Raw genomic sequence first — 22,752 nt, forward strand, 5'->3', positions numbered from 1 at the left:
TTTAACTCTATGTTGTTTTCTGAATCATATAACTCACAAAATGCTCTGTCAAATTGGTGATTTATTAAATTATGCTAAGATACTCACGAAAAAAGAAGAACGGAGTTTCGTGATTTCAAAAATTTACTTTGATGCATCTAAAGTGTTGAGTAATTGAGTATCACATTTGTAATCTCATGGAAACATTTACTGTTCTTTATTTCTTATTTTAAAATAAACATACAGTAGTATCTCAAGTTACGAGTGCCATACTACTCAGACCTATGAAGCAGCCATTCTGATGTAGATATTCCATCGAAACTTGGTATATACGCTATATAGACCATGTAAAAGGAAAATTCAATAAAAAAAATGCCACTTACTCACCTGTTGGTTAAAAATTTAACTTTTTTCTTTATTGCATAAATCTCTCTCTCTCATGGTTTCATTAAGATAATTAATCCTGAAAATTTGGCTGTATTTGGGAAGTAAAGTTCCTCAGAGTACACAGGAACTTTAATTATAATCAACCTGTATATGAGCTGTAAGTGCTTTAACTTGTGGACAAATATTCAACTAACAAGCTTGATATGCTTGAGCGAAAATTCATTTGGTATACAAAGGCTCTTGTTTTCAACAAGTTGAAGTGAATAGCGATTGTCAGACTGTACTGGTGTCGTAAGCTACTTTCGTTCCGCAGTATTACACCATCCACCATACTAATAAGTTTTTATATGACTATTCATATTGTGGAAATTCACAGCAAATTGAGAATCTCCATTTTGAATGGGAAGTTTGTTTCAAGACAACAAGTTTCTCATGAATTAGTGTAACTGGAGGCAGAGGCACCAACATGAAGAAAACATTGGAGGGCCTGAAAAAGTTGCTGGTCATCCCGTATATACGGGACTCAAGTGCATACTCAGAAAGAGGAAAGTGTATCACATTGTTTTTTCAGAAATTATCAGGGGGCCTTAGCCCCCTTACAAAATTTATTGGAGGGGGCTCAAATGACCTCAGCCACTATGTTGTGGAGCCTATGACTGGAGGTGCCACTGTAAAGATATGACTTTGCCTTGCCTTAAATTGAAAAATATGTATTAATTTATTTGTTAACAATATGGGCATGTATCAAAGCATTAATTGTGTATCAGTTGATGTTTGCCCATTTTCAAAATTTTTACTCCTCGTTGAAATTAATTGGACAAGGAATGATTAAATGAAAATGTCCTGAAAGTCTCTGATGATAATACAGGGTATTCGTAAACTGTTTAGAAAAAATTGGAGGGGTTATAGTACCTGTAAAGATGAATAATAGTTACAATATAGCCTATGGTTGCCATCTATTCACCCCTGCATATGCCTCTGCTTTAAAGAACAGAGGGTTAATGTGTAGCACCAAACATTTATATTTGCCCAGGGCCTGAACATATGAGGAACAGTCCCTGTTCATGTGCCTCCACAAGAAGTCCAGGGAATTTAGGTGGTGGACGAGTAGGTCACGTCACAGGTCCACATTGTCCAATCCACCGTCTGGGATATGCAGCATTCTGGACATTCCAGACAGCAGTGTTAAAGTGTTCTAAGGCTGCATCATGCAAAAACCACACGTCTCTCTGTGTAGTGAAAAATGCTGCTTCTCTGGCAGAGCAGAAGTGCAGTTGCAAAAGTGAGAACTTATGCTAGTTGGATATGTTTCTGAGTTTATCTTTTCTGACAAATTTTAGATTTTGACCGTAGGTTCAATTGTAAATATTGCTTGCCTTGATGGGTCCTCTCACCCTTCCACCTTGGGTGTGAAGGAGAAAGAGATTACATTGGGCAGAACACATGCACAAGGTCGAAAAACAAAGTAAGCCTTGTGCTTTTAAGAGTGACCAATCTTTCATAGTGTTGTTTATCTCAACCATAGAGACTAACTTTCATTTTTTCAGATGCTTTCTGAGGAGAGGGTGGCAAACAAGTCACAGTGACAGGTCCAACCAGCAAAATGAGTGTTCTAATGTGTGAAATTCGGTAATAAAATTTGTTGGGACATGGGTACGGAGACATCATGAGTCAAAACCACAACCACCTGCACTCAACATTCCAGAATATTCATTTATGGCATGACCTAGATGTCTTACATTATACAAGGCTTGGTTGACCTTCAACATGATAGATCTACATACACAAGAAAATTCAGGCATTAGCTCTTTTCCACTCATAATATGGGAGACAGCTGGTGTAGCACTTTTCAAACACAAAACACATATGCACACACAACACTTTCTGGCCTGCACCAATTTATTGGAAATTCCTCAGAGAAATGATCATGAGGTGCAAGTATTTGGCTTTTTTTGAAGAAATAGTCTGGTCTTAATTACATAATCGAGGGTTCATTGTATTTGTTTTGTCTGCAGAAAGTTGTGAAGTTGACTTCCTAATTTGAATTTTTTATATCTCTCTTATCCGTTTTATTTGAAATTTCCCCCCTCTCCCCCGAATAAGTAATATGTTTATAGCCTTGTTTATAGCTTTTTAAAAAACCTTCACAAAACAATGTTGCAAGCGGAAAAACACTTTAAATGTGAAATCTCAATGAGCATCAGTAAAAAGTTGGGACCCTGAAAATAAGTTGTATCAACCAGGAAATAAATTTTAAAAAAACTGCTAAATTACATGACTGTTCTCTTTGATCTTTCTTTCCCCTTCAAGCAGTCAATAACATTAGTGCAATTAATCGGTGTGGAAAATAACAAATGGTTTAAAAATATGTTTGAATTTGTTTTTATTCATAAGTATTTATTGGTAATTATTGACTGAAATCTGATCGGTTGTATTTTATAACGACTGTGTTAAAAAATAATCATATTACCCTCTTTCGGACCCTGTACCCACAAACATGTGGGGGGTTACTTTTTCTTGATATAAATATTCTTTTGTTTACCTTAGTCAGGTCAGCCCTGACTCCAAGGATTATGTGTTCGTCAAAGCCAGGGTTTGAACTCTGTGAAGTTAAAAGAAGAATACAGAGCAACCTAGATACCTCAACAAGCAGATAACTCAAAATTTATTATTCCCATGCCTGTCACAATACTAAATTCAATGGGGGAAAAACCTTTCTAACTAGACAAGCGATGACTGCATCCCACCTAAGTTGACGATTTATACTGCATTATCACAGCTTATTTTCAGAAGTCGTTCATGTGTCAATCAGTTTGAAGAAATTTACAACATACTCTTGTGTGTTTCAAAAATTCTATGTTTCATTGTTTCCGTCTAATTATGTGTTGAAAATTCCCCCCTTCCACACGTTGGGTTGGGAAACTTTGTTATTTCTCTGTGTGTAACTTGAAAACTCAACTTTTGGACTACAGAAGCTACAGATAGATGTGAATGATTTCTGAAAATTTTGAGCGATTGTCGAGAAAGCTAGATCACAAAATGTTTAAGTGAAAGGAGGAAAATTATTTAGGATTATTACACTGATCATTCACAGGTAACAGATCTTCCAGCAATCAAAATATGCTTTTTGCCACTAAAATTCTGGATTATTTTGAATACAAAAACTTTTCATAGAAAATTACAAATCAAAACATTTTATGAATTTGTAGATGATGGAATAAATAGAATTGTTCAACAATATACAGGCACATCTACATACATATGTAATTTTAAAAAAATTGTTTAAGGTGAAATGAACTAAAACCCCTCACTAACTTGAGACCACTTAAGTTGACATGTTTTTTGATTCCCCTTGGGGTGTTGAATTATCAAGGTTCCACAACCTCCCCAAGGTTCTTAACCCCCATGCTTTAGAGTACTGGGTCCGAAAGGATTAAATACAGGCAATATATCGTTTGTTAGATGTGATTATTCAATCATGAAAAGAAATATTGCTGCTAGCCAAATGGCTTTCTGTTATATGGCTTCTATTTTGAGGTTCAAAAGCTGTCTGGAATCAACTCTGAACTTGTATCACAATCCAATTAACCATCAAATGCATGAAATGGACAAGATGAAAGGGAACATTTAAAAAAATAAATAAAAATGGAAGAAGGCAAGAAAAAGAGAGAGATAAAAATTAAACAAAAGGGAAAAAAATTCTGAGTATGGCCATACTCAGAGTTCTATATGATTCAGAGCGTGTGTGTGTGTAAAAAAAAAAGGAAAAGTTTTTTTTTTGATGATGAAACAAAGACTATGGTGATAATGGATTATGTTCAGTATTTCATACATGTACACTGTTGTTCTTGTGAAGTGACATTTTTTTAAATATTTTTATTATTTTTGTGGTATTTTCGAAGATGTTTGCAAATTCGGTTAGAGATACTGTATTAAAAAAAGTTGAAAAATTTCAACAGACACACCTCAGGTTTTTCCTTTGATTGATCGTTTTTGAGAACTAACATTGTTTTAGGTTTTGTTCATGAATGTTCTGTTTGGTGCCAATGCAATGATTGTATTTTTGATTTTTATGTCAGAAATTGAAGTAAATTAATTGATGTCACATTGAGAAATTTAACCAGAAATGATTAATGGTTGATGACAGTTTATACAGCAAAAAAAAAATAATTGCTGATCTATCAAATCAAATTATGTAGCAGTTTTGGGTACTTAGTTACCAATGACATGGCAACAATGCCACTGATTTTTTGCTTTTCCCCACCTCCCATCTTCAAGCAGCACATAAAAGAAAAAAACTTATTTGAATAGGATAAGTGATACCTTGGCTAAATGAATGTTTTGGCAACAAAGTTTTTCTTGCCTCAAGCTAAATTTCATGCTCATCAAAATGAGTCGAATGAGTAACTGTCACTAAAGTCAGATTAACCGTCCCAGAACTGCTTTCAAGATCTAGAGCAATTTTGTGTTAACTGAATGATTAATCTGAGAGAAAATGAACGAAGAAAAAAAAAAGCTTTTAGACTTGAATGGTTTCAGTGCATATGGTAAGACCTGATGACAAACTGAATAGTTCAAACATTCTAAGATCTAATTATAACCACATAGTACATCACTTCAATTTTTTTTTACTATGGCTCATATGATCTTTTAAATTCTCTCTCATCCGATTGTCAAGTTGTTTAGCTCAGCCTTCGGTCAGTATTTGTCTTTTTTTACAGTGCTTCTTAGTGTTTTATGGAAATTAATTGAAATTTTTGGCAACTCTTAGTCCTAATTAAAGGATTTTTTATACAAATCTACAGAGTATTGTGTTTTGGCTAACAAATGTAATTATGGAAAAAATTATTTTTGTTAGCTAAGGTATCACTGTATTACAATTGCTTTTTATCTATTTTCACCTAATCCCCAGTTTGCCTCAACTTTTTATGCAGACAGTGTATTCTTGGAAATCTCAAGTAGCCCACAGAACACCTTAGCTGATCTTGAAACACTTTGGAGGTTCACAATGGGGTGGAGATACAGGGGGGGGGCAGTGCTTTCCCCCAAGTGTCAATGCCAGAGTCAACTGATTCTATTGTATACTCATTTGTATATGAATTGACATAATCATCATCGCACCCCCCTCCCCCAGCCTTTCAAGTATATCTCTACTTATGAGATACTTCTTGCAATATGCTATGAACACACAGCTCTCTAATTACTACATTTAATATAATTTTATTCCCAAAAGAAAATGCCCCATATTCCAAAACCTTTTTATTCAGAAAAATAAGGTACGTAATGTTTCATAAAACTGTCTTGCTTAAAATGACTATTTCTGTTGATAAAATACATTTCACTTCTTAGTAAAGCTAAAATACGCTGCTTTCCAAAAAGTTAAGTGCATAATGAAAATTTCTGAATAGTGATGTTATTCAGGAATTTCATCATACAAATGATTTGACCAATTGCTATTTGTTACTTGGAAATCTCACAAATCAGTCTATGAATGAATGCATGTGGTATTCTAGCAGAGCAAGGAGAGGAGGGACCAGAGGGTCCAGTCCCCCCAAAATGTTGGAAACATTTTGTGAAATAACACAAATTATCCCCCCCCCCCCATGAAATAAATTTTTGGCTACAGCTCTGTCTACCTGGTTTATGATATTTAAAAAAATTGTGAGTGTAAAAATTTGGATTAGAGTTGATGTTCGATTCAATTAGCTTTGTCACGACAAGAAGAATGTTCTTGTCTTATATGAGGATTGTCCACCCTATTATCATTCTGACATTTCTCATTCACAAAAAAAAAATCCCAACAAATACAACTTTAGTTCAGAGCAGTGGTTCTCAACCAGTGGGGGCTCCACGGCCACTCGAGAATAATAAAATAAATCAATAAATTTGATAAACAAACAAAGAGGCTCAAATTGTACTGCCATAAAAATAATATACAAAAAAGGCTCCTAGAGTTAAACAGGGCTCAACCATAGAAATTATTCACTGGAAAGGGCTCCTTGAGTCAGAAAAGGTTGAGAACCGCTGGTCCAGAGACATTCTCGTGACATCCCAGAGCATTGACATCCCCCATGACCAACCAGTAAAACATATCATTGGCCAAATGCAATCAACAAGTGACAATATCATTTGCTACAATCATGGCTACCACATCAGAGAGAAACATTTATAAGCAGCGATACTGTGAGACAAAAGTTATATGTTGAAGTATTCTCTGGTTTGGTACTACGAGTTTGGGCCTCTAAGGCCAGATGGGCACGAAGAAGAAAACACGGCAGTATTTGATTTAGAAGTATTGTGTGAAGGGATTAAATGTTGACAAATGAGTTACAATTCGCTCAATTATAAGATGAATTGATGTCTATGGGTTTGTAGAAAAAAATGGAAACCAGGCTGATAATGCCTGGTATGCCCATGGTATTGGTGTATGCTTTCTATATGATTCCATGCCGACTTGCCCTTCTTCATTGGTGTACTATGTATTGGATCTGTATATGGAGTTCTTGACAAATTTCCGAGGTTTCGTGCCATTGCAATAGAGGTCCAGCTTTTTTTATCCAGGATAATAATGCTCATTCAGATGGAGGATGTATCTTTAAAAGATAATACAGTAGAACCTTGATTATCTGGGCATGGATAAACCGGGAAGTGGATTGGCCTTGTGACATGAATGAATGAACGCCAGAACTTAGCCACTGGAAACAAGAACTTTATCTCGTTGCCGAGATCTCTTCCAGCCCAACTTCGTGGCAGAGTCTGGAACATGACCATACTACAAAAATTTGTTTCATGTCTGGCTCTTCCATATCCATGTTGTTGTTTTTTCATTATTTACGTAAGATTTTGTGAAGGTGGTAATGAAACCCAAACATTTCCAGTTCATAGAAAACTGCTGGATTTCTTCATTCTTTTACAGAACCCCTCTCCCCATTCTCAGAGGTGAAGTATCTTGTCAGTGCGTTGAAATGGGAGCCCCCATAAGAACCAAACATTGCCCTTTGGCGATGGGCATTTAAAGATTTACAGCCAATTCCCGGAAAAAGCTTCTCGTGTGTGTATGTTAGTTGAAATGCATTTTTTTGCAGCTGAAAGACAAAGCACAAGGATGGTGTAACTTCAGATGCGTGAGCCATTGGCTGGTCCAGTGTTATTCCCTATCTGTGTGTCATGCTCAGTGTACATTTTAGAGCGGAGCAGAATGGTAGGCAGGAAAAGGATAACTGTTTTTTGGTTATTCGTCATTACCTTCCCTACCATTAGTCCAGATAATCGAGGTTTTACTGTATATTTCTCACATGCTGCTATCTGTTAGAGTACTTTTTTGGAGTTTAATCTTTTTAAAAAAATGTTTTGGCATTCTTGAAAAGCTGTCTTCGCCTGAACTCCTTGCCGAGAGCTATTCTGAACCATATATGCACCTCATAAACATTATTCTGCGAAATTGGGAATTTATAACAAAATGGTATAAAGTGTTGTGCCTGGCTGTTATTGAGTTCTGCATGTTTTGATTTTGAGAAGTGCTGCCATCTGTCTTTCTATGTTGGAAGTTAACCTGTGGAATATGTTTCAGAAAAATACATAAAAAATTGGAAGTATTTTTTTTTTTCATTTGATTTTGTGCATTATATCAATAAAAAAAAATCATTTAAATCCTTCAAGGTGAAAGGAAAAACTAATTTTTCTGGTCACACACGTTTTTTCAGTTGCCTGGACTCACCTCAGGCAACAAAGGTAAGGGGTCAAAGTAGCATATGCCCAAATTTTTCATGTTTATGCAAGTATCGTGTTGAAGCTCTGCCTGCTCTTTGCAGAGAGACTTTAAGAGATGACCAGCTTGCGTTCACACTCAGACATTAGAAAACCAACTTCAGCTAACCATCACGGCGCCTTGCCAAGAGCAGCAAACTGTCCTACAAGAATAACAGTTGCTGCACTGAATCAGGTGTTTAAAAGGATGAAGCACTGATGTATAGCTTGTGTTAAAATCAGAGGTCATGTCCATGTTGAAGTTTGCTCGGTTAGTTTGTATAATATTTATCTCTTTTTTCATGTTCTTAGTGAAAATTCTTAAAACGAGGAGTAATCAATTGGAACATTCTTATGTAAATGTAATTTATTTTTTAAAAAACCACTCAATTCACTATATTTCTGGAAAGTTGGTGTCAGCTGAAGTGAGAGTTCTTGAGTTTACGCAAAATTTTAAATGCTGTGCGTTTAACTTTCGGAAAGCAGTTTAAAAGTGAACATAAAAAATTTGTGATTTTGGTTTTTGTGTTGCGCTAGTTCATTCAGCTTATTTTTTTGTTGAAGGCAAACGATAATTTTTGTTACTTCTTGATCTGAACGATGAACTCTCTAAAATCAGACTTGAAACCGGTTATCGTCTTTGATTCCATATATCTGTTCAAGAGAGTGGTGGTTTGTCAAAAACTTGTAGTTTCAAAAATAAATGTTGGCAAACACTATTTGTTTTTTTCAATGTGATCCTGATGTATTTATTTGCTTTTGCTTGACATAAAGTTGTGATACTTGCCTTTGTGTGTGTTTATTTCTTGCTAGAAAATAAGAAAACTTTCATTCTTTGTCATGCATTGCTGTATTCTTTAAGGCCAGCCAAATTTTGTAGGAGCCAAACATTTTTTTTCCAAGAACAGCCGCCAAAAAAAATTTTAACCTTCTCTGAGACACACGACTTTTTCCCCCTCCCCCCCATGTCATTGGAAGCATTATATGGATTAAGAGAATTTTCCTCAGACCAGGGCAAGGACTAGAGAAAGCAAACTGCCCCAAGTAGCAATAAAACCTCGGTATAAAATCATTAGTTTTAGTGATGGGGGTAATGAAAGTCTTTGTTCCCCCCCCCCGCGCAAAATCCTAGTTATGACCTTGCCTCAGACCTCAATGGATTTTATGATTTTTAGTCACTGTGGCGAAATGGGATTTGTCGAGCCCTGCTGCGTTTCTTTTTTTTGACATGAGCTGCACATTATTATATTAAGTACTTGTTCAGAGGTGTCATGGTTTCTATCTCAATTAGTCCTCGTCTGTATTTTTCTTGACAGAGGTGCAACAGAAATGATGAGATAGGCAAAGATTACACTGTTATTGTAAGATGACTCCCCACTGGGATTAGCACGGCAACGAAAAAAAGTTAATTTGATAAATATGTGAGTTACAATATTCACATGCAGTAAAACCCCTCAGATGCAGTCACCCCGCTTTTTTTACGGTGAAATAATTTTCGTGTATATTAAAAGTATGTATTTCAAACCTTTGATTCATGGTCACCCCTCTTTTGCGGACAATTTTTTTTTTGTCTCGCTGGTGTTTACACAAGAGGTTTTACTGTATTTATATTCATAATTTTCATTTATAAGGTGGAAAAAATAATTTTAGTCCTTGATTTTGGTGAAGGATAAAAAATTCAAGTAGGCTTTCATTGAAAATACTAAAAAAAAACTGGGAAATTTTTATAAAAAAAAAAATCAGGACAGAGAAATGTCAGTGAAAATGTAATTTCCAGTAACAAATGTCCTGGAAAAAACCTGGTTTTTTTTTTATGTGTATGAAATGTTTTTTTGGTGCAAAATATTTCATCACGTGATAAATTGCAGATTTTTCAGACTTAAGAACTAGCACCTATGGAATTATATATTTAGTATCTATTTTTAAAATTACTGCACAGTTATGAAAAAATAGCAACATTTGCGAACAATTTATTTTCATGTCACTGAAATATTCTCAATTGAAATTCATTGGGGAAAAGTTCATTCAACAGACAATTGCATCAGCAAAGCATCCAAGTGATTTATTTACACATGAAAATGTATATGAGCGTTACAAGAGTTCTTCCATTTCTCTCAAAAATTGTTGATAAGCATCATCTTTAGTTGGAGCAGAGGCCGATGGATTAGAAACTGGAGTAACTGTTGGATAAGCTTCTTTAGATGACTCATCTGGGCGAGAGAGAGAGAAGAAAAATAAATACCATCAGCTGTTATTATTTATAGAACAATGCAACTGTTTCAAATGTCAAGAGATAATTATTAGGTGGAAAAGCTTAAGCACACGATTAACACCATCAAACAATTTTAAAAAGTTATGCATCCTATTTTTGAAAAGTTACAACTACACTCATGTCCATAAATTAAGGATAATGCCAGCTCCGGCAAATAAAGGTTCAGAAACAAAACAAACGTTACTTATTCATAAAGCCCATTTATTAAACAAAAGATAAAGAACAAAAGCGATGGTGTATGTATGATACCATTCATAAAAACTACGATTTTTGCTCCCTGGAGCAATTGTAAAAAATATTTCCTTTACAAAAACTTACTATTACATGGTTGGTATAATGGTTAATACATTGTATGTCTCCCATGCGATGAAATACAGTCCATACAATGCCTAGGCATGCTGAGTATCAAATTATCGATCTGATCTTGGGGAAAATCACTCCACTCAGCAAGCAATGCTCTCCGCAGTTCTGGTACACATGTAGGAGGTGGTTGACGGGCTGCAACTCGTCGGCCAAGCATGTCCCACACATGCTCTATCGGATTCAAGTCAGATGAGAATGCTGGCCATTCCATACGGGTTATATCCTCAGATTCAAGGCATTCGTTTACGATGTTTGCTCGGTGGGGACGGGCGTTGTCATCCATAAACACAAATTCTGAGCCCATGGCACCCCTAAACAAACATACATGTTGTTCCAGAATGATGTCCCGATAAATTTGGGCTTTCATGGTTCCAGTTTGAACATGCAGATCTGTTCTGGAACCCAGTATAATTCCACCCCAAACGAGCAATGCTGCACCACCGTAACGGTGTCGTTCAATGATGTTGTCTTGGTGGTAACGGGTACCTGGCGTTCTCCATATGAAAGTCCGACGTGAATCAGACTGCAAGCTAAACCTGGACTCGTCGGAAAACATCACACAAGCCCACTGTGACGATGTCCACATTGCATGTTCTCTACTCCAGGCTAATCGCTGCCGACAGTGAGTTGCCGTGAGCGGAACACATCTGACAGGCCTGCGAGCATATAGACCAATATCTCCCAAACGTCTGTACACGGTTTGCCTTGAAACTGTGGTACCCGTGGCTGCAGATAGCTGACGAGACAGGTCGGATGCTGTGCTCCGTCTGCTTCTTTTGGCAGTTACTGCCAAAGACCCGTCTTCATTCGGCGTTGTAACTCGGGGCGACCTGTACTGTAATGCCTACTGACATTTCTGTTATCTTGGAATCGTTGTCAAAGCCCAGAGATGACACTTTGGGCATTTCCAAGTTTCTCGGATACTTCCATCTGAGTACGCCCACATTCCAGGCGGCCGATAATTCTACCACGTAAAAAATCCTCCACATGCGTCCTCTGTGTCATAACTATTCGCTTATGGCACTGAGCGCCTTACAGAACTCTTGTGAACAATTTCACTTCTTTGCCACCATTCCTTATATACACCCCTCTTACACTCTCGTCATTGTGACGTACTATCGGCATCCTCTGGTGGCTTCCTGAAATTTGCATATCAGTCTTGCAGATGTGTGTGATAATTCTACAGGTGAAATTTTTACTTAAGATTTCGATTTCCATGTGATTCTGAATTACCTTTAATTTATGGACATGAGTGTAGATCAGCTATGACAAGAAATAATTATCAACCGAAATATTATTAGTAAAGGACCAATACAGTACATGAAGATGATGTCGCTTTTCTCTACAATAGTGCCGATATTGGTATGTGTGTGATGAGCTATCAGCCGAGTTAGCCCCAACTGTTTATTGCAGTGTTTCTCAACTTGGGGCCATATGGTCCTGAGATACTTGGAGGGAGGGAGCTCGGGTGAAAATCTAGTTGAAGGGAAGCCATAGCAGGCTGCTAAGAGGGACATAAAGCACTGTGAAAAAAATTCAAATATAAAGGAATGAAGCATCAAGTGAAATGTGGTGAGATAAAGGATAACTACTTTCAGAATGAAGCGAAACTGTCTATAGATGTCTATAGTATTTCAACACATGCACCCACTCGGACAGAGCCTTGAGGGCCTCCACTAAAATGAGATTTGATACTTATTTTTTAGAAAAACAAACTTCATACTTATATGGAAATATTGTTATAATACAGGTATTTCTAGCCAGGTGGGAGGGGGTGTTGTTAAACTGGCCCTGCATAGAATCAGAGCCATCTTGATACACAGACCTATCCAGACATGGCCCTAATGTCAATAGGAGGGTCTTACATGATGAGATCTGGTACCATGATTTGTGAGAGTACATTAATACACAAGTTGTTTTCAGCTAAAGTACGGGAGACCTCAAAACATCTTTTTGGTCCATGTAGGTGAGATGGCAGTGCATAGAAAATGCTCACCGAATCAGGGAGGGGGGGGCAACCTTACTCATAAAATTATTCTTCAATATCAATTTGCTCAAAAAATTAATAAGTAAAAAAGGTCTCGCTCCTTGATGAGAGTTGGGGGGGGGGAGAAGGGAGGCAACGAGAAAGAAATATGGTCATTATTTCATTTAATCAGCAGAGCTATCCATAGGAAGTCCACATGATGAGAGCATGATTTGATTTCTGGCAGTAAACTTCCAGTTAAGCATCTTATAGAGTCCCATGATGATGAGAAAGCCATACCCCACGAGAAAAAAGTTCACTGAACTCAAGCCCAGGGCAGGCATAGATCCAGGGTAATGTGACAGGAGAATCAATTTATTGCGTTGGTTTAGTTGGATCTTTCTGCATTTTAGACAGAACTATTTTTCCGTCATAATTTGATTCTCTAGAGCAGTGATTCCCAACATGGGCATTAACGCCCCCTGGGGGTGATGGAATGTTTCGGGAGGGAGAAGCTACGAGTATAGCATAGGATTCTATGGGTTAGATTGTGTTGGGGGCGATGGGAGAAAAAAATTTCTGAAGAAGGCATAGCTGCCAACTTTTGAAAATGAAAATTCGGGAGATTTTCGCGCAAACCCGTATTTTATGCTAAAACCACTCCCTAATAAATACAATAGGGATTTTTCCAAATAAAATAGGGATTTTCCAAACATAAAAGTTAAAGCGTAGGGAATAAAATCCCTACTCAAAAACTGAAGTCAAATTAAAATAGGGATTTTACACACATGGAAGTTAAACCCTTGGGAATAAAATTCCTACGCAAAAAACAAGTGAAATTGGAGGCCAAAACTTCAATGATGTAAAAATAAATATTGTGTTCAATCAGAAAAGATGTGAACAAACATTCTGCGCGAATGACCCCAAAATCATCGGAAGATGAAGGAAAACACAGTCAATTTTTGAAGACCACGTGACTTTTGGTGACACTTGCTTGATGGTTTTTTTTTCATTTCACGAGTGATGATGGCAGTCTTTCCATGACCGATGTTTATGTCCGTAACACAACTTGTACAAAAAGGAAAAGTCTGCCCTCTTCTGGAACGTTTGATGAAAGGAAATTCATCATAATAAGTATCTTTAAAATTGATTAAATATGGTTTTTGCTTATCAGTATTCATGTTTTGTTATATCGCACATACGTAACTTCAACAAAAGAAATTTTGACCATATACGCGTCACTATAATCTTCAATTATTATCCAGGACTATTGGCTGCTAAGCCATTTCCCTGCAGGATAAGACAAACAACTTTCTTGTTACCATCAGAGGGTTTGTAAAACTTCCTTAAAAAGGGAATTTCCCATTTACGACGTGTGACGGCATTTCGAAAGGGGAAAAGAAAGAGGCTCCATGCAGGGCCGTCTCTATTCCCTATTCTAGAATAGAGACAGCCTTGGCTTCATGCCCCACAAGAAATTTCTTAGGGATTGTTTTCATAAGCGGGGATTTTTTTTAATGAAGTAGGGAATGTTTAGGGAAAATTAGGGATTTTTGTGATTTTCGTAAAAATTCGTGAGATTTAAGAACTTTTCGGGAGGTCGAGCGATGAAGCTAAAATTCGGGAGACTTGGCAACTATGAGAAGGGGCGATGAAACTAAAATTCGGGAGACTTGGCAACTATGAGAAGGGGCGATGGGCAAAAAAGTTTGGGGAAACTATACTCCTGGAACAGTGGGAGCTCGACGCTGCTGCTATCCTATAAGAAACAGGGTGGTTCCACCGTGGCTAGGACACTCTTTTTTCTTCTAATTCACCTGTCTTAAGTTGATGAAGTCACGATCCTGTTGACTGTGCCAGTAAACTTTCTCCTGTCTTCTTATCAGTCTTTTCACACACTCCTCGGCTGTACGTCTATTATGATTTAAGGGCGAAATAACTGGGTTCTAGACTCCCAAAAGAAGAAAACAACACTTTATTTCATTTGTTATCCAACATCCCCAACGAAACTGTTGTCTCTTTGGTATAAACTTTCACACCAACTCCTTTTCGAATATCTCCCTCCGTTCTCTTTTATTTTTCTCGCAACTTCTGTCTCTCCTCTGCCTTTTTTCCAACCTCTTTGCTCCATAGCCTTACACTATTATTCACAAAAATATTTAAAAAATTCATTTATCTTACCTAAGTTTTATAACTCTCTTCCTATTGAAATTAAGAGAGAATGCTCCCTCTCTATATACCTACAAAAAAGTACTTCAAAAGATATCTATTGTCTATTGATGATATCTCCGTGCATTTAAAATTTTTTAAATTATTTTTCCCTTCACTCATTAAAGTTATTGATTCCCCCCCCATATTTATCATCTTAAATATTTTGACCTTTTACGACTGTAGCTCAATAATTCAAATATTACTAATTGTTTCTAATTTTGATATTTAAATTGCACCCACCACTCATTGCCACAGACATAACTACTATTTTTTTTCCTTTCCTTTCATCCATCTGTTACTTAATCTTAACTGCTTATCAGCTCCCCCCTCTACACATTGGAAGTTTTTTGTATGAAAAACCCATCATCCAGTATGTGACAATTATGTTTACCTTGGATGTCCAGTTATCTCTATTTGTTGTATGTTTGTGAATTTCTTTTGTTAAATAAATAAAAATAAATGAAAAATATCTTTCATCTTCCTGTAAATTCTCATTTATCGAATTCTGAAGCTGTTCATGTTAGCCTTCAGTCAATTTTTTGTTTTTTATAGCATTTCTCGATGTTTTAAAAAACAAATTTTTCCATAGAAACCTATGGGAAATTACATTTTGGTAGCTGAGGTACCACTGTATTTGTATACATTTGTTGTACTAATTTTCAGGTTCACATTTTTAAAAACTGAATGAATTAAAAATAATATATTTTTTAAATTAAATTACCATGCACAACATTGCTGTAATATTTCACGCAACTCTATTATACAAATACAAATACACATGTGATGTATATGTGATATATTATAAATTGGTACGTGTTTGGTAGACATTTTAGAGTTTATATGAGAATTCACTTCATTATCAAAACTACTACTACTTCACCAAACACCAACTCTGGCCATATCGCTATATTGCAATTTACTGCCATTAGTGAGATGGGTTGGAAGTGAAGGCGCTGTCTCTCGGTGGTCGCCTCAAGTTCGTTAGGGAAAATATCTTATCTATATCTTCCCTTGGGTTCGAACCCGGGACCCTGACAACAACCTTCATGCGTGTGATGGTAGACGACCATCTTACCACCATGCCACTGGGGCTGATACATCAAAACTACTGACATTTAATGTGATGAAAACCCATTTTAGCTTCTTAATTAACATCAAAGACTACAGTTTCCAATTAGAATAAATAGAAAAGATCAGCATATGATGTAATTTAAAGCATGTTGTTAAATTATAGCACAGGATATTAAGACACACAAAAGACTTACAGATTGAACCTCCTTTGGTGATCCCTCCCTTTTTATGGCGGTCTTCTCGTTTTACACGGAGAGTGGTAGGCATGAAACGCATGACATCAGCGCTTAGATTTCTGATCTGAGGTTTAGCCTCGATGGTTGCAGCACGTTTTGTTTCCTCTTTTGTTGGAAGGATGTGCTTTGGCCTTTGCATCAAACTTGGAGGAGCACTCAACACAGCAGATGCTGCTGAACCAGATGTTGTAACAGAAGTTGTAGATGTTGTTGCAGTTGTTTGTGCTGCTGTTGTGCTAGAAACAGACTGCAACTGACCAGAAGCAACGGGTGTAGACAATCTTGGTGGTAGAACCGAAGGAAGTGATCGAACCATTCTCAAAGGTGGTATGCCTGGAAACAAAAACCAAATAAAAAATATCACAGTTGAGCCTGCTTACAACAAAATTGAATACTACAAACTATCGGTTGCAACAATGTTTTTTTCGTCCCAGTGAACCTGCAATACCAAAATAATGCTGAAAATATCACTTATAACAAATTTCTATATTTACAAATAATGGATGTAACAAAAAGTTTTGGCAAAGAATTAAATATTTTTCACAGTATAAAGTCCCATAAAATCAAAAGTTGTCTTTCAGAAACAAAGTCAGAATATAAAGTGCTACTACACTGTTACAAGAAAGGCAATGAGTGCGCTAGATCAGTGTTTCCCAAATTGGACGATATTGCTCCCTGGTAGGTGATAGAATGATCCGGTGGGGGGAGGGCAATAGCAACTACAGATTCATCATAGGATCGTATGGGTTCACTTGAGTTGAGGGGCAATGAGAGAAAAAAAGTTTCTGAAGAAGGGAGCGATGGAATGAAAAGTTTGGGAACTATGAGTTATAGTTATCTCCCAACTGGTTCTGTTCATTCCCATAATCATTCAAATAAAAAGGGATAGTCGTAATCATAGTTTTGTTTATGTCTGTATTTTATGTCTATAAACCCCCAGGATTATTAGAATGTCTAATAATTTGATGGACCACTTACAGCCAGTGTTTCTTAAACCTTTGCTATCCATGTCTCTTACACAAGTCAATGTTTATTCGTGACTCTTCAGAATAGTCTAATAAAGGTCTTCAAATCACTGAAATGACACATAAAATCGACAGCCTGCCTCTTAAATACGTAACTGATACCCTTAGGAGCAGCGACATAGACTTTGAGAACTACAGACATACAGAACATGGTTCTAATATCAGAGATGCCCCCGCTGATGTGCTATGGCGCATCAAATATCTGGAATTTTGGAAAAGGAAGCATAAAAATTAGGTTCACGCATCCCATGGGACATGTTCCCTAGTAGTGTAGTAGTAGACAATGAAAGTAAGAAAGCTTAGTTATAAACTGGTAAATTAATTTTTTTAATGGACCTTTGGATTGAACATGTTTTTATAAATGAATTATTTGATTCACTGGGATGCCAGTGAATGATGATGCAGGGGGGGGGGGCATACTTTAATTTTTTTTTAGAGAGACCCACTCTCACTCGAAAAGGACAAAGATTTGGCCAATAAACTGGGTTGAGGACCCAGGTAAATTAGAGTACAGCTGCATCTGTGTAATATGTTATTCAAGTCCATGTGAATAGCGTTAATATTTGTGAAATACGTGAATAATTTTCATTTGAATTAAAGTTTAATTTGCAGGTCTATCGGAGACCAGCTGTTATTTCTGCGCTAATCATAGCTTGAGAAACACTGTTCAAGTTTTAAGTGAATTTCCTCTCTTAAACTTCAGTACTTGTTGTGCATCAGTTATAATGAATATTAAATATTATGAATTTTTTCCAAATTCCCACATGACTGTTATATCCAGGCTTGGCTGTATATCTTTTTAACTGGCAGCTTTCAGCACCTCAAATAGCTGCACTACCACCAAGATTTATGAATGTCATAAAGAAAATGCATTCAAATGCGAGTCTATCAGGTTTTCAAACTTTAGATAGATTTAAATCTGATGTGGATAACCTAATGACATGTTATGTGGTTAAGACACAATGGTACCTTGAGGACCTACAAGTGTTTTGAGAGTAATCCTATTTGGGAGCAAAAAAAAAAAAAAAAAATTGCTGAAAATGCATCTACTCATGAACACACAGACTGCTTAATAATGCTAATTTCCATTTGCCATTACAAATTTCATGATTCCACAGTTGCAACAGCAGGGTTGTCTTCAAGATTAGGTTTTTGCGCAAACTGAACTACTACCACATTTTAGTACTGAGAGATGTAATAATTAATAACAAATCACTGATATAAGGGCCCACATTGATAACCCGATTTCACGATTTTGAACACTGCGATGCATCAGTAATTCTGATGTCTAACATCGCGATGGCGATTAAGCAAATATGATTGTGCAATGTTTAATATCGACAGAATCCGATATAACAAATTGGAGTTGAGATGCTGATATATCGATTTTGCTTGAGTGATGTTCAATATCGGTGGAATCTGATGCAACATCAAGTTGAAATGACGATGTTGATTTAGTGAATACACAAGCATTGTATGTATCATGGAAATCATATAAGATCATTGGCATACAAACTCACCTAAAATGCCAATTTCAAGAGAATTGATGTATTTTTATAGCTGTTATTCACAGAATTGAAGTGAAGTTTCTCGAGTGGAAAAAAAAAGTTAAGAAAAAAAAAAGCTCACATATTTATTTTAATTTTTTTTAACTCCGCATCACATAAATTAGACTAATGTAAGTTTTTAGATTTCTTGCACAATGCTTTAACACATATACATATGAGTTTGTAGAAACAGTTATACTGTAGTACAACTGATCCCCAAACAATGTGCCACAGCACTGGAAGCAATGACAGATTAATGTAATTTTGTGGGTGGGGGCAGTTAGTTGGAAGATACAACGATCCTTTCGACCTCAAATAAACTGCAAGTGGGAGGAGCTACAGACATGCAACTTAGATACCGCTATAGTAAAGTGACAAGAGTGAAAAAAATTTTAATTTACAACTTAAAAAATACTTTGTTTTAGTTGGATTTTAAAGAGAATGAGTGAATTGCTTCTCTACACAAATGCCTAATTTTAAACACAAAATTGGAAACAGCTTTTTAATACTTTATGGCAATTAATTTTCGGCACGAAAAATTTTTGTGAAGATTATGATGTTGTGAATCGCTGAAGTCTTTCATTTGTAGACAAAAAGAAGTACACGACTGCAGGGGTTTAACTGCAGGGGTGCAGGAAAAAATTTGTTTTTTTAGCAGCATTAATCAGTTTTGTAGCAGTTCAAAATTTCGGCAGTAAATAAAATGTATGGTTTTTACATACATATATAGCGTACACAGGATTACTTTTCACTCCAAAAAACTGTTATCTCAGCACAGAAGAAGGGATGTCCCCCCCCCCCCCACCAAGGCACAAAATATAGGTAAAACTTCCCTCTAGAAAAAATATATATTTTTTAAAAACTTTGATGTCATAAAAAAATTTAGAGACACTTCTTGATAGGCTTATTTATATTTTTACATTCTCTACAATAAACAAAATGAGAGAGTGTTTTTGGATTAAGCTTGGAGAGACTTGGTAATCACTAATTAAAAAAAAAAATGGTCACAGTAATCATTTTTCTTGTTTTTACTGCTGATGCAAGTCTAAGTTGTGCTTTTGTTCTCCTCAGTTTCAAGCATTTTTCAGTTTCACAATTTACTCATTTCATATTTAGCAGCTGTGTTTTTCTGCTGCTAATTTCTAATTTAGCATAAGCGTTTCTTTTTGAGTTCATTCTTGATCATTATCTCAGTTTGATTCAACATAGTTTGAGATGATTTTTTTTGCTGGGTCATTCTTAGAATACTTATTAGAAATATTAAGAAATTTAATACAATTAGAAACTACGAAATTAAATTTTTAACAATATTATTTTAAATTATTAAATAAAGTATTTAATAAAAGAAATTATTTAATGTTGAGGGAGGGGCGATTCTCCCCCCCCCCCCCTCAGCATCAATGGCAAAGCTCACAGATCTATATATATACAGGGTGTCCCATCAAGGCTGCCCAAACTCTGCACAACCAGATTCCTCACTTGGAATACATAAAAAATGCCCAGAGAACTGTACCTATACGACCCATAGTTTTCGAGAAAAATGTGAAAAGAATGTATGACGTCATATCCTGTGTTATATCAAACGACAGTTTGACATCATTCTACACTGCACGTATGCCTTGCATAGGTGGAGAAACGGGGGGGGGGGGGGGGCAGCATCAAAGGTGGAGTCGACTGATCTGATGTATATATATATATGAATTGACATCATCATGCCCCCTCAGACTTCCAAGTCTATCTCCGCCTATGATGCCTTGGTATGCTTGGTGGAGATTTTGAACATCTTTTACCTATGTAAGCATATGCAAATATTGATGTTCATGTTTCTAGTAGTTTTTTTTTTTTTTCACTGGATATGATGCCATACTTTTATTTTGCATTTTTCTTGAAAACCATGAACAGTTCTTTGGGAATTTATGTATTCCAAGCGAGGAATCTGGATGTGCAGAGTTTGGGCAGTCTTGATGGGACAACCTGTATTATATACATCAATATATGAATTGACAAACATTATCATCCTGCCACGCCTGAAGACTCTTAAGTCTATTTCAACCTATGGCTGGACTAGGAAGGGTGGCGAATGTACTCTTTTTCTGTAAAAAATTACAGGGGGGGGGGAAGGGTAGGCACCAAAACAAAAACTGCCCTTGGGCGAGGGAGAAAATAAACCAGTTTTTAAATTGTCATTTGGTTTTTTGAAATTTGTAAATATATATATATATATATATATATTTTACACACAACATGCAAGGCCCACAGAGACAAAAAAAAACCACATTTACTTCATCACCCAAGGCCAGTATCAATTTTGGCGCCTCTCTTCCCAGTCAGTGAGACTCTGCAGCTTTCCCGGTAAATTTTTCATGAGTGTTGTAAGTTTTTTTTTTGCGCCAAGGGATCGCTGTGACCAATTCAAGATGGCTGACTAAGGGCATAATACAATTACAAAAAAAATAGAATTTACACTCACTGACATAAAAATTTGCGCACCAAGAAATAATTGTGGGATCGAAACGAAAGTTGGCCTGAAGGTACATGTCGGGCAGATATGCAAATGATTAGAAATGCAGCGTGATTGCGCATTGCGTAATGCCACTAGAGGGCATTGAACTTCGTTCTCCTTGGAGTATAAAACAGGTAAGCAGAGCTTGCTGGAGTGTATTTAATCGTTTGCAAAGGAGATGCTGAGGTAGACATGCCGTTACGCTGTCGAAGACCATATGAGCAGTTGTCAGAGTTCGATAGGGGAAGAATCATCGGGATGATGGAAGATGGGTGGTCAGCTCGGCGAGTAGCTCATCAACTAGGCTGTTCTGATTTTACTGTGAGGAGGTGTTGGGACCAGTGGACAGAAGAGATGTCATTTACAGGGCGACCAGGTTCAGGACGCTCTCAACAGACCAGTTATCGAGAAGACCGTCACATCATCCGAAATGCACACGTAGAGCCAACTGCCACATTGGCCGCTATCCAGACACAGCAGCAGCTTCACTACGGGCCCCTGTGTCTTCCCGAACCATCGCAAGGCGCCTCGCTGAAGGACATCTGGTATCGCGGCGCCCATTACGTGTGCTGCCAATGACACCCACCCACCAACACCTCCGTTTGGAGTGATGTCGAGCACGACGGGATTGGACTGCAACGGAATGGAACCAGGTCGTCTTCAGCGACGAATCGAGATTCAACTTGAGCAGTGATGACAATCATGTTCATGTGTGGAGGCCCCGTGGTGAACGCTTCAATCCTGCCTTCGCTTTACAGCGACACACCGCTCCCACAGCTGGTGTCATGGTATGGGGTGCCATTGCTTACGATACACGGTCACCCCTAATATTGATCCATGGCACAATGACAGCCCAGCGGTACGTCCATAACATCCTTCAGCCACATGTGTTGCCACTCCTGGCAGGGCTCCCAGGAGCCATTTTTCAACAAGACAATGCTAGGAGGCCACACACAGCAAGGATGTCGCAAGACTGCCTCCGCCACATTACCACCCTTCCCTGGCCTGCTCTATCCCCAGATTTGTCACCAATCGAGCATGTCTGGGATCATTTGGGACGGCAAGTTGGACACCCTACGAGGTTGGTCGAACTAGAGGCGCATTTACAGCAACTGTGGAACAAGATGTCTCAGGACATCATACGGAACTTGTATGCCTCAATGCCCGCTCGTATCGCATCGTGCATTCGCGCTAGAGGGGGTCCAACAGAGTACTAAAACTTCTGTTCATCTGTACTTTTTTCTGCAATAAATGATCGTTTTTCTTGGATTTTCTAATCACTTACTTATATCAACGTAGTACTTACATGTGTAAAATTTTGTTTCATTTTGACGACTTCTTCTGGGTGTGCAAATTTTTATAGCAATGAGTGTATTATATGAATCTACCTAATATGTGGCAATCAGGGCTGTAACTAGGCGGGGGCAACCGGGGCACTGCACCAAA

General features: G+C 37.2%; 1 protein-coding gene across 1 annotated transcript in view; it reads right to left on the reverse strand.

Annotated features, from left to right (window-relative positions):
* Positions 1–10,153: 10,153 nt before the first annotated feature.
* Positions 10,154–22,752, reverse strand: part of LOC149076735 (uncharacterized) — a 35,979-nt gene continuing 23,380 nt past the window's right edge. Inside the window, exons 13-14 of the mRNA XM_089244372.1 lie at positions 16,190–16,564; positions 10,154–10,322 (exon numbers count right to left, since the gene is read on the reverse strand). Of these exons, the coding sequence (XP_089100498.1) occupies positions 10,204–10,322; positions 16,190–16,564 (494 nt within the window). The 3' untranslated portion in view covers positions 10,154–10,203. The remainder of the gene's footprint in view (positions 10,323–16,189; positions 16,565–22,752) is intronic.

The sequence above is a fragment of the Pholcus phalangioides genome, unplaced genomic scaffold (genome assembly GCF_987345545.1).
Source record: "Pholcus phalangioides strain wild (caught in Gottingen) unplaced genomic scaffold, Ppha-v1.0 ptg000015l_1, whole genome shotgun sequence".
NCBI classification, from domain to species: domain Eukaryota; kingdom Metazoa; phylum Arthropoda; class Arachnida; order Araneae; family Pholcidae; genus Pholcus; species Pholcus phalangioides.